Source organism: Eublepharis macularius, chromosome 8, assembly GCF_028583425.1.
Source record: "Eublepharis macularius isolate TG4126 chromosome 8, MPM_Emac_v1.0, whole genome shotgun sequence".
In the NCBI taxonomy this organism is placed as follows: Eukaryota; Metazoa; Chordata; class Lepidosauria; order Squamata; family Eublepharidae; genus Eublepharis; species Eublepharis macularius.
The window spans coordinates 87,354,418-87,367,927 of record NC_072797.1 but is presented as its reverse complement, the minus strand read 5'-3'; the positions used below and the strand labels follow the sequence as shown (position 1 = coordinate 87,367,927).

The 13,510-nt window shown below is 41.3% G+C and overlaps 1 protein-coding gene across 1 annotated transcript in view; it reads right to left on the bottom strand.

Annotated features, from left to right (window-relative positions):
- Nucleotides 1–13,510, bottom strand: part of CNTNAP4 (contactin associated protein family member 4) — a 358,424-nt gene that overhangs the window by 123,866 nt on the left and 221,048 nt on the right. The window contains exons 9-11 of the mRNA XM_054987581.1: nt 8,374–8,523; nt 3,527–3,698; nt 1,261–1,367 (exon numbers count right to left, since the gene is read on the bottom strand). Coding sequence (XP_054843556.1) covers nt 1,261–1,367; nt 3,527–3,698; nt 8,374–8,523 — 429 coding nt within the window. The remainder of the gene's footprint in view (nt 1–1,260; nt 1,368–3,526; nt 3,699–8,373; nt 8,524–13,510) is intronic.

Genomic DNA, 13,510 nt, shown 5'->3' with positions numbered 1-13,510 from the left:
TCTATATTCCACAAAGTAGTTCATGTTTCCATGTAGCTCTGAACACTGCAATAAGCCTAAATTGCAAATTTCAGGTATGCCAGAAAGCACATAAATGAAATTTGCCATGCAGTGGACACCAACACTACATCCAGGCTTCATGCTAAGGCCTGTGGAATCCACATTTCCTGCCTCCTTGTCTTTGGTAAGTTTGGGATTTTGAGGATTCTGCCATAGAGAATTCTTCCAAGAGAATTCTGCCATAGAGAATGATTAAATGAATTAATTTATAATAAGTCCGGCTGGATTCAAATGCAGTGCTAAATTTGATCAGGAAAAAAAAAAAGATGGATCCGCAAATCCTCTGTCTGAACTTTCCCTTAAATTTGCCCCCCCTCCATTTTTTCCAGAATTCAGTATGTGACTGGATGACTTCGTGTTTTCTTTCTATACATTCCATTCACGATTCAAGATTTGTAAACCTGTCCCAAATTTCCCCCTTTTGTTATCTGATAGCCTTTTTCTAAAGTGCTTCTTAACCCTTTCTTCATAAGGAAGATGATTCATCCCTGATTGGTATAGTATTACAAAGGCACACTATAGAATGTTTTATGTATTGTCGAAGGCTTTCACAGCCGGAGAACAATGGTTGTTGTGGGTTTTCCGGGCTGTATTGCCATGGTCTTGGCATTGTAGTTCCTGATGTTTCACCAGCAGCTGTGGCTGGCCTCTTCAGAGGTGTAGCACCAAAAGACAGAGATCTCTCAGTGTCACAGTGTTTTTCATTGAAGGATTTCAGACAAATTTAGCTCTTGTCAGCATTGTAGGGGAAGATGTGAGACAAAAATATATTGTACAGCAAATATTCTAAGTACACATAGCATTTAAACATTCATAATCCCTAGTAGCCTATCCACATGTCTCATTGAAGTCATTACAATCAATAAGACTTATTGATTTGAAACTAGAGACAAAATTGCATCCATACCCCAATTAAGACACAAGGTCTCGAGTTTGTGAGATTCAGCTCCCCCAACTGTATGGTTATCTTTCATTCACCTCAATGTAGAGGCAGCTCTGCATGCACCGATAATGAAGTGAATGGGAGAGGCATTCATATATGGGAGTGTAACACAAAACTCTAAATGGGACCAACTTCCTTTATTTTCATTTCAAAGTATAGTGCAATTCTAAACAAATAAACTACAACTACTACTACAGCCAAGTCTCCTGTTTCTAAAACATGGTTTTTAAAAAATCAACAATGTGTCTAAGACTTACAGTTATGACACGTGGCTCCCATATAACCTGTGTTTGCACAGTTGCAATAGAAACTATTCCAGGATTGTGAACACTCACCACCATGTTCACAGTAATTGGGCAGACATCTAAATGGACAAAAGGAAACATGTAAATATACTGATTTAATGATGTTGATGTTATGATAGCAGTTGTGCTCACAAATATATTCCCCTGAGATACAGTAGAGTAATGGATAAAAGAAAAGGCAGCTGGAGTGATACCAGATTCAGTAGATTTCATTTCGCACGCTAGAGGCAGAAGGTGGTGGTGGTGGCTACAAAGTAAGTTGCAGCCAGGTCCAGTTTTACCATGAGGCTAACAGAAGTGGTCACCGCAGGGATAGGTGGTGGTGACACCTGTTCCAGCCACCTGCTTCAGCCTCACTCTCACTATTGCTACCTCTATCACCTCTACTGCACCTTGTAACCAGAGCAGGTAATCCTTACTCTTTCTCCCTCAAGCCGTTTTTAAAAACAACACACCAAGTTCTGTATGTCCTGTATTGTATCCTGAATTCTTGTAAGAACCCTGTCTCTAGCAAGATTTCAGCCATTATTTTGTTAGTCTAGGCATCTATGGTAATCTGCTAGGTTGCCAGGACAATAAGAATGAAGACCAAACCCTTGGAAGAAGTAGGGATGCCACAGGAGTTTGAGTAGCCCTAATGGGCATGGGTAGGAAGCTGTGCAGTTTTTTAAAAAGGACAGGGGAAGGAGGAGGCAAGGAAGATTAGCTGTTCCAGGGTAGAGGAAGTCGTGGCTGCAAAACAAGGTGGTCTGGCATGTACAAAGTTTGTCATGTGACCTAGTCTCTCAAATGTCTTAACAAGCATCTTCTACTGTTGTGGATCCAACCTTTCCATGCACAGAACATAAGTTGTTCCTGCATTCCTTTCTGACCCTGCAACCCTTCGGACATCCAGAAAGATCATTCTTAGGATCATGGGACCTGCATGAAAGAATAGCTATGCAAGGTAAGGAGTAGAAGGGCAAGCAAGTCATTTTTCTTCTGCATATGCAGCTCTGCATCTCCTTGTCCTTCCTTCCTCCAGCCCATAGAACCTTTAAATGGGTCTTGCAACCCAGTAAGCATTTTTGTATGAGACAGAAGAAGCTGACAAAAATGGAAAAAATATAGGAAAACTGGGTATGCCTTCCATGCATGGATGGTTGGATAGATGCCTTAGTTACTAATACAATACAATAGTATATTTGACTTTATTAGGTTTAGCAACAGAAGGAAAACAGATTTGGTATATGGCACATACACATCAAGTCTACAAACAGAGAAGTAAAAGCATAAACAGTAGAGCATATACAACCCAAAATTAATTCTTCCAAAACTCTTTGGTCCAGAATGTAAAAACTACTGAAAGCTGTCTGGGAATGTGGCAATCCCAGTCTCAGCCAATGGACGTTATGGCCAGGTGCTGTACTTTGCTGCCCTGGAAGGAGAAGGGGCAGCTCCTCCATCCTGGGCATCTGGGCATCCAAGAGGGGTGGAACGAGGAGCGTTAAAGCATGCTCTGCCTGCCAGCACTTCATTCTGTGCCTTGTGCTTGGCCCACCCTCCACACCCTGTAGCAGGGCAGGCTTTGCCAGTCACCGTTATCAGGACCAGGTAGGAATTTTCTCCCCCTTCTCCAAACTGGCCATGGTGAAGGGTTTTTTTCACCTACCTTGCCCTGTATGCAGTGGTTGTGGTAACTGGACTTGGTGGAGCCCTCATATAATTAGGTCACTAGAAGGTTAGAGTGGGGGAAATGAGAGTGGGCCAATGAGCACCCTTGACACATCCCCATTGATGTGGAATTGGGGTCTGTCAGGAGCAGCTGGCATGCTTCATAGTAGCCAGCTATGAGGGAAGACTGCCTGATGGAATCTCCTGGACAAGTCCTTCCCTCAGGCTCCACGGCTTGGAGTACTTGGAGCTTTATAGGGGGAACCATTCACTTGGCTGGTCAGGCCCAAGCCATACCTCATGGATGGCTTGCACCTGGGCAGTGGGTCTTGCCCAGACAGGTTCAAAGAGGAGGTCCCATGGGGACTGCTGGCTTGACCTCTACCACCAGTCAGCCCCCCGTTGCCATGTTCACTGTTATGTTGTTGCTTTAATAAAGTGGCCCATAGTACCCAAGCCTATGTCTGCCTCTTACTTCTGACTAGGGTGTCAAAAGACATTATCACTCAGCATTAGCAAAAGCAGCATTAAAAATGCAATACTGGAAAAATAAAAATGTTCTTACCTGTCTGTAATGCCACACAAGTCTATCTGTAGGTCACTGAAATTCCCCACTGAATTTTGTTGAACTGAAATTAAATCTACTGCTTTGTTATCAATAGAAATTAGTTTCATACAACCAAGGAAACCACCAGATGGATTTTTACATTCCAAGCTGCTGGCATTAGCAGGGCATCCTAGAAATATAATAATTTTTAAAGTGAACAGTTTCTTATTTAAAAGGATTAATAACAGAAATATAATTTATACTTTGGCAAATTTCAAGGCTATTAAATGGCCATTCAATATTCACTGCTCTTGCTGAACACTGTTACTAGAATAGTATCAACAGCTCTCAGCCAAGATATTGCAAGGATATTAATACCTAGTAGTGGAAATGATGGGGCAACAAGCAGTGATCTGTTGTGGATTCTTTTACTGTTTGCAGCAGTGATGGCAATATTGTACATGAGTGCCCAACGTATAATAATAACCCAGAACACAGGTGCCCAAACCTGGCCAATGACAGTAAGGAGGCATCAGAACAACACAGTGGGTTAGATCTAACAATCTGCAAATGCAAGGACAACAATCTTTCCCAAGTCCCCTCTCCCAAGCAATTTCTGACCCTAGGAGAATTTATTCATGGGTTTGTGGGACCTGTGCATTCTAACAATAATGTGGGTTAGGAGGCAGTGGGGTGGCAAAATTATTTTTTCCTCTTCCATCAGTGGGACTATGAGCCAAGCTACAAGTGACGAATTACACTTGCCTGGCAAGTGAACAGACTCACGTGTATTCCTCCCGGTTCACTTGCCATTCACTTGCTCTCCACTTTATCAAGTGGAGCACAAGTGAATGGCAAGTGAACAGGGAGGAATACACGTGAGTCTGTTCACTTGCCAGGCAAGTGTAATTCATCACCTGTAGCTTGGCTCTATGTGCTGATGAAAGAGGCAGAAAAGGGAGTTTATCCACTTCTCCCTCCCTACTTTAGCCTCTTGACTGTCATCACTATTAATCCACTTAGGACTTGCAACCCCAGAAATAAACTTTCCCAGGTCAGAAAGGGCTGTTGGTAGAGAAGTGACAATATCCTGGGACCATCAATGACTTCCACTGACAGCTTGCTGAATCTGACCCAGCAATTTGTTTCTAACCGCCCTTCTTGCTAAAATAAAAGTATTACTTTATATAATTACCAAGATTACAACCAGCTTGAACTATAGTGCTAACAAGTTATGAAACATCATAAATCATAACTCATTTTTCCTGGGTAGTTTTCCTTATAGGATAATATTGCATCAAGACTAATTTGATTTAATCAAAAAGTATTGCCTTCTGGGGCATATTGGTCTAAGCTCTTATTTGTTACAATGGATCCTGTCCTACATTAGATTATTTCATATGCATCTTTATAAAAAAATCTTCCTTATTATTCAGATAAAGAGTAAATAATTCATGTGGTTATTAATATGATTAATGGTAATAATAATAATCGCATATTTCTGGTTAGTCTGCTAGTTCTAACAGTAAAGTTGAATAAATAGTTCTATAAAATTTAGGAACTTGGTATATTTGCTTTTTCATTCATCTTTCTACTTTTACACGTTTCTAAGACACAGTAACTGATGTAACAGAATCTTCACGCGTACACTGTTTGGTTTCAAAAAGTTCAAGAATTCCCCTACTAATTTACATCTATTTCTCCCCTCCATTGAACCACAGTCAATGTATTCTGCCTTCTAATTTACAAGCAAAGAAATCAAGTTACATAAATCTTGTATTTTACAAGGCCAAACTGTGGATCAGTTTCTCGGAAAATAACAATTCAGATAATGATAACTTCTGTCACACCATAAAGCTGCTACACTTTGGGCTGAACTAGACAATATGCTGTGCGTTCTGTATATAGAAGTCCCAGTATTTGTTTAAATTCTCTCTTGCCATGACAGCCTTTTCTCTATTAAAAATAGCTCTGGGGAAGAAGCCATTTTTGCCCAGTTACTTATTTTTTTTCAATAAAAGAATCAGAGCTTCTTGGGAATGTTTCAGATCAGGAAAATGACACTAATCAGGCCCCTGCACACCTGGTAAGCTTCATGAAAAACTGGAAATTTCATACACAGCACACCAATTGTATCCAGTGAAATCCTAAGCAGAGTTACTCCAGTCTAAGCTCATTGAATCTGTTTAGGATTGTACTGATTATCTGGTTAGAACCTTTAGATATGAATCACACTGTCCAAATTAGGGATGCTCAAACTTCTGCCAATTTGACTTGCATCCTGTTCTCCATTCATAAACAGTGACCTCATTGGCAGATTGCATATCACAGCCACGTCTATATATTGAACAATAAAAAGCATTGATCCAGTGCTTTAGATCATCAGTCTGTTTATCTCTGTTCAACAGGATGCTTCACTGTATTCTCACACTGTGAACACCTGCCAAATAGAGGCTTCAGAGCTCTAACTTTCCTTTGTTTTAACCTTCCCGAAATACAGCAAAGCCAGGTGTGGGCTAGAATCTGATAATACCCTTCCGCCCGGAAAAAAAAATCACTGTGTTTTGAAAAGGCTGAAACACAGCAAAATTAGAGATTGGGGGCTTGCTGTGTTTCTGCTTTCCCCATACAAAGCTATGGTAGGGAGGTGGATTAGAAACTCATTCTGTAGGAGTAATTGGTTTCTCATAAATTTATAAGATTTTTACACTGAAATAGAACAAAACTGTCATCATATCATAGCTCATATCTTGGGCTAGAGGCAGCATCATAAAAGCATGGCTCCTCATTACTTTTACATGGGGTTACCCAGAACACATTGGCAGATTGCATATCACACATTGCACAACAAAAAGCACAGATCCAGTTTCTGGTGTTGTCTAGGAGTGGGTTGCTAATCCATCACCCAAAACTCCTATGTCTGTGGAAAGATGAAATAAAGCTGAACCCTCTTATTTCTAATTTTTCCATGTTTCAGCCTTAAGGAAGCACGACAATTGTAAGGGGTAGGGATTAGAAGCTGAGTCCTAGAGTGAGTTTCTAACCCAACCTACCATGACACTAATGATACTAGTCAGTTTGATTCAGCTGCATCTTTGTGCATGATCAGTTTTGTGAAAACCCAATGCAAACCTCTTCAACAACAACAACAACAACAACAGCAACAATGACATTCAATTTATATACTGCCCTTCAGGACGACTTAACACCCACTCAGAGCGGTTTACAAAGTATTTTTTTATTATCCCCACAATAACAAACACCCTGTGAGGTGGGTGGGGCTGAGAGAGCTCCTAGAAGCTGAAGCTGTGACTGACCCAAGGTCACCCAGATGGCTTCAAGTGGAGGAGTGGGGAATCAAACCCGGTTCTCCAGATTAGAGTCCTGTGCTATTAACCACTACACCAAACTAGCTCCTGTTCAGCAGGAATTCATGGCTGTTTGGTAAGAACCAAACACATCAAGTGATGGGTTTGCATCTGATCAACACCTCTGAATATGATGTCTGACTGTTGAATGTATTTATGGCAAAATTCACAGCATCCCTAGATCAGATGCTAGTTTGATCACAGAGGTTGAGTTATGGGACAAGTAATTTGGTTTTAAGTATTCCTTCCACTAATAGGTGACCAAACAATCTTTTTCCTACTGTATGATAAAAAAGGGGCTTGAAGACTTACCTGTGGGCTACACTGCGGCTGGGAGAAGGGGCTGGGAGAAGTTCTGGGGGGAGGAAGGGCTGTACATCCACAGCTGTGGTTGTGGAATTGGTGGGGGTGGAGTGGGGAGGAGCATAGGAGGAGCTTGCTCCTCATCAACATTCTTCAGCAGTGGAGGAAGCCAACAGACGGTCTCTTCAGAAATTAAGATAAGTTATGCTAAATTTGGGGGGTTCATAGTGATTGTAGCCTAGAATCAGGATATTGTACTGCTAATAATAATATCCATAATATTAATAGAATGAGAAATATCCTTAAAGTGGTTCTGAATCTTCTTATTGGCTAGAACAGATGTAACACAAATGAAATATGCTCCTTTTTCATTGCTGGTTTGGAATGTTCATTGCAGAACATATGTACAGGAACAGGTATGTACACTGAATACAGAGACAGTGCATGTGTCTTCCCATGGGGAAAAAAGATACAGAGTGTCATTTTGTAATTTCTAAAAACAGATGTAAGTCACTTCGGAAATTAATGACATTTTCATGTATTGTAAATGGTCATTCTGTCTATCAGAGCAATGTGTAAGCTGTAATACCTTGGGAAAACAGAAAGTAACACAAACATTTTGTACATACTCTGCCCAATATTATATATTGTTTTGAAATAACCCTTCTATTAAATTCAATCAGGCTTCATATAAGCCATAACAGTTGACTAATCCTTGGCATGACTATTGTAACTATTGCTTAATGTACCACTTATTTTCATTTTATAAAATAAGTCAAATCCTCCTTTAAAAGCCTGAGAGTGCAGTTAACATCCAATTAAAGTCAACAACAAAATTACCATTTATTTCATGATTCTGTGTTAATCTTAGAATTCCTGTTTGGGATCCATGGAGGTCTAACACAGCTCTGGGAGCAGAGCTGACCGGGCTGCCGTTTTTAGTGACCGGCGGGGGCAAACAAGCCCGCGGTCCCCTGTTCTCAGGCGGAGAACAGGCTTTGAACGCTCAAATTACCATTTATTTCATGATTCTATGTTAATCTTAGAATTTCAGAAAATACTAGTAGCTTGCTTTGAAAATGAAGGTGAACTGAATGTCACTCTTGATGTTCATATCAGTCTTCTGTCACTAAGCAGTTTAATGTTGTTTCAAAATTCAGACTCTAAACAGCAAGAAATAAAAATGCCTCTCACCTCCGAAGTAATAAGTGTCTCCTGAAAGTATCTGAATAGGTACTGAAGCATGAGGGGAAGAGGCGACATCATTGTCTACTACTAAGTTCACACGGCTTCTTTTAACTGACAAAGAAACAGAATGCCACTGTCCATTATGTAACCCAGCACCTGGAACAAAAACATTCAAAGCAAACATAATTCATTAAAATAAAACATCAATATGATATCTATACTCGATTGTATAGCTTATTGCATGTCCCAGCCATCGATTGAGTTGATTGACACTGTGTAATCTGCCTTAGCCTCAGTAGGAAAGGCAGACTATAAATAACAACAATATTCTGAAACCTTTCACTATTCATGTTCACTACTTTGGGGGATTTAGTTGGAAAAGTGGCATAAAAATGTTTTGAATAAATAAATATATCCGGCATATCTTCTTTGCCTTGTTTTCCTTTTCTCTAATATGTCTCTCACCCTGGGCTGCCAGTCCTGAAGTTGCTAAGCAGGTTTTAGTGGAAGAGCCCAGGAAAAAATAATAAAAATTTGCTGTTCACCAGATACTATAGGGGCTTCTGTCTGCATGAGGATGAACTTCAATCAAGCTGTGTTGCAGAAGAACTATTACATTACATTAACGTTACATTAAGAAATATATGATGAAAGATTTCTACTACTTTCTTTTTAGATAATACCTGAAGGAATAGGACAAAGGCTGATTCCGCACACGTTGGATAATGCACTTTCAATGCACTTTATCAATCATTTGAGGTGGATTTTTTATTCCGCACACAAAAAAATCCATTCCAAATGATCGATAAAGAGGATTGGAAGTGCATTATCCAACGTGTGTGGAATCACTCAAAGTTTGATTCCTCTATCTTTGTTCAGCATTAAAGAAAGTTCAGATTGATCAATCAGAGAGGGAGTAAAAAGCAAAACAAAATCATAACTGCAAAGATGGTGGATGGCTAAGTTATGACAAGAAAACTACAAGGAATGAAGCATAAGAAGGAAGGGAGAGGGGGAAGATGACAGAGACATCTAGCATTGCACAGATGATAATAGGAATATTTCTATATACACCAGAGGGCCTGTTTTGGACTTTAGCAGTAACTTTCCATTTATATGAATGCTGAATTTAATAGCATTGTGTTCAGTGTTCCCAAATGGTGCAACAACATCAACCTCTATCACCAGGTTTTGAGCCTAGAAAGGAACCAAACCCAAGATCACTCCCCCTCTGGTTGGTTCTGTTACCATTGGTTCTGGTACACAGTTATTTCTGATGTCTAGGAATCTCATTTTTACAGCATGAATCAAGAGCATGTTTACCCATCATTGTGAAGGTAGTTGAAGTATCACATTATCTGCTTTAGACACCTCTCTTGTTTTCTTCTCCATCTCAAGATCAGCCTCAAGGGTCTGATCAGGCAGACGATAGCATACTTGCACTTTTAAATAACCCTTAGGACCCAGTGTTTCCACTCACACCAGTTTTGTTGGGGAGTTCATTCCCCTAAGATTTTCTAATTTATTTGATTCTATGCTCTCTTTGATATAAAATGCAAAACCACCCCCAACACGTCCCTAACTGTCCTGACTATAGAGCTTCTACCCAAGGATGTCCATTTCCCACTGATTTCCTCATTCCACCATGTTTCTGAGACACCCATTTTTAGGTGTGTGCAATGAAAAAAATTCAGTTTCAGTTTCATATCCAGGTTTTTTGGACAAACTCTATCCCGTTATTGGTTTGTTCCAGCTGGGGTGTTGCCAGCTCGAATATAATCTGTTTCTTTTTTCCCATTATCATGAGTTTCAGCTCGTTGAATGCACACAAGGCAAGTGTTCGCTGTGTATGTGCACAAGCGTGCTGTTCTTTACAAGCAAGGTTGAGGAAATGAGACTCTGGGTAGCTGTTTTTGCACTTAACAGCACCAAAATCTCACAGGACACAGTTCTCCCTCTAAATAATTGACTCACTGTATTTTTCCTCAAGCATACCACACATACAACAACAACAACAACAGACTCCTGAGGTGGGCAAGTGTCAGTGGCCAGGCATACGCTATGGCGGGTAACTAGCTAGCAAAGTGGTAGCAGTGGTATGGCATGAGTCCAACCAGTTCATCAGAGCAACAGCATTTAGTTAAAAAAAAATCCTACTTTTTCTTTTCCAAGTAATAATATAGTACCAATAAATTATTCTTACCCTTGCATCCTTGCATGTTATGTGCTGCCATGTTTCCTTGTGCTTCTTTGTAGTTTCATCCATGATGAGGGGCAGCTGGTGGCTAATCCTTCCATTTCAGCATTCCACTGAAAAATGGGGTGTGTCACCTTAATCACTGCAAATATCCAAGTGCAGGCAGGCAGGAGGCACCAATCCACACACACCCCAGACACCAAACAGACTTTTCATTTCCCATAACTTTTAGTTTTGCTTGGTAGGCAAGCTGAGTTGAGCAGGCCAATGGCTTGCAGCAGCAGTCAGAATTGATTTTTTTTTAAAAGTAGTGATTTGACGGTTGAATGCTGCTGGGGGGCGGCATTGCAGAAATCTGAAAACGATATTGCATATGTGGGGACTGTGAACCAACTGGGGTACACATTTCCCATTTACACAGAAAGAGAGAGCATCAAGCCCTGAAAGACAATGAGTGAAGTCTTCTGGGGCTTTGATGAAGTTTGATTGGTCAAGGGACCACTTCTTCCACCCCTCCTCTTGGCACTTTTCCTTATAGTGACTAACAGTCCATTGTGCCCTGAAGGGGAAGTAGGAGATCGACCAGTGTCGTGGTGCTGCTGGAGTGGTGCATTTCTCTGGTTAACCTGCATCTTTGCTCCAGGAGACCTTAATTCTAGACCAAATATTTCCCTATGATTTGTTCAGGCCACAATTTTCCATTTGCATAAATGATCTTTTACGCTCATCCTGGAGGAGTTCCCCTTTCCATTTTTGTTAATCTGTGAGTGGAGGAAGGGGAAGAAGCTGATGAGATCAGACTCAGCTCCTTCCTCTCAGCTCTGATCTTTGATCTGGATCTTCAGAAGTGAAAAGCCCAGAAACAGAAGACAACTCTTTCTGGGCTTAATATAATTTAAAGTGAGGCATAGTTATTTGCAGCACAGTTATTTGCTCACTGTCACAGTGACCTGGTTGAACAGACCTGCATAAGGAAGTGACTGGCACTTAACTGAATGCTGTCTGTGTCTGAGCCCCTGCAATTCTTTTAAAGTCCTTATTGTCACATGTTTTGGGCCAAAAAGTACAACTTGCATCCAGCAATGCCACAGGGGCTAGTAGTGGGGACGTAACCACTTCTAGAAGTAGCACAGGATACCAAATGCAACACATTCCAACCTTAGCATACATTCTGGGCCCACCCTCAACCTTATGTTAAAGGGCTTTTCCATTGAGATACGGGACAGGATGAGAAGATGATGGTGACTCAGATTTGGATTAGTTGTATATAGCTGTTGTGTTGTTGTTATTCCACAATTATGTTTAAAGATGTTGTTTGTTACTTGTTTACCAAAGGCTTCCCAATGCAGCACAAAATTGTATGCTTAAACACTCAGTAGTGGTTTATGTAACATTACAAAAAATACACAGCAAGTCACTTTGAAATAAACATTCTTGGCTTTGGAATTTAAGAATGAAACATTCTTAGTTTTGGAATTTAAGACAGAATAACAATGATCCCCCAAACCCCACCCTGCCTCCTCTTCAACATCCAGCTGTAGTTCTGCGAAGAACTTCACCGCCAATCAGGGACAGAGTCTAGTAGAAAAGAACAGAAAATAAGTAAGGCAACATTCTGGCAATGCCTCAAAGAGCTGATTAGAAGACAGGCCGCATTTCCATGTAGGATACTTCTTTGGAACACTTATGGGGGGAACAAACAATAAGTCCACTGCTGTACTTTCATCTGGAGATCGTGCCCTTTTTGCAGTCCTGGTCTGTGCCAGAGGTACATTTCCAAACCAGAAGCCCCCTTTTACCAAGGCCTCCCACCTATGATCTTCCTGTCATTGCCCACAGAACTGACTGGCCTCCAAAAGAAAATAGGAGACACATTTTATGCCATCTTTCCTTGTCTGGGAAAGTTTCTGCTGCTGTGATCTAAAACAAAGAGGTTCTGTACCCTTGCCAAGTGACAAATGATGGGTAAGTGTTACTCCAGGGACATAGGGAGATGGTCTTGGGTGATGACAGAGCACTGGCAAGTGGTTCACTCCCTAGCAGGATGGTTGACCACACTCACCTTCAAACCTTGGCACTGAGCCAACATGACTCCTGTGCTTCCCGGTGTGGATTGGACTCTGTTGCAGGAATGGAATTCCACCTGAAACATAAAAGGGAACTCTGTCAGCAGATGTGTCTGTCACTGTCACCTAAAGTAAGTCTTCTGTGTTCAGTTTTGGGGGTTTTTTTCCCCCGAGTAAGGGGAAGTGATGGGGAGGGGAAAGTAAGTACAGTGTACATTGGAAACACCCACTTAGCTAGCTTCTCTGCAATGTGGGTTCATACAGATGGATGAGGATGTTCTTCTGCAGGGCAGCCACTGGATGGTCTGTCTGGAAATAAACAAGGAATCCTCATCACCACCACTGGAATATCCAGGAGCCTTCTCTCTGAAGCACAACAATAACGGAGAAAATGATAGTGGTCAGAAAGTGTCCCTTACCTGTACCTCCAGAGGAAGGGATGTTTCTCTCACCACTGATGTTGTTAATGAAGAGGTGTGCAACATGTTTGAACAAAGATAGAGTATGTGAAATAAGGTTAATGAAAATGAACTGTAACAGAGAGAAATAACTGGAACTCATCTCCTTTGTAGGGAGCTGGAGTGTATTTCCCCAACCTGTCCTCTTGGCCTACCCACACAACCCATATGCTACCATGCAGTGCCAGCCACCCTCCTAAGCTTCCTCAAAGTCCAGGTTTGGGAAGGTAGCAAGTGGGATGTTGACCTCAAGGAAGACCAACCGTTTCACATGCCAGGGGAGCACCTATGACAATGTCTCCTGTCTGTGAGAAGACCCTTCACTGTGCTTGCTTATAGAAGGGCAGGAGAGGAACTTCTGCCCCACAAGGGAGAGATCTGGCCAGACTGCTTCCTTCTTGGCCCAGCCAACAACAACAACA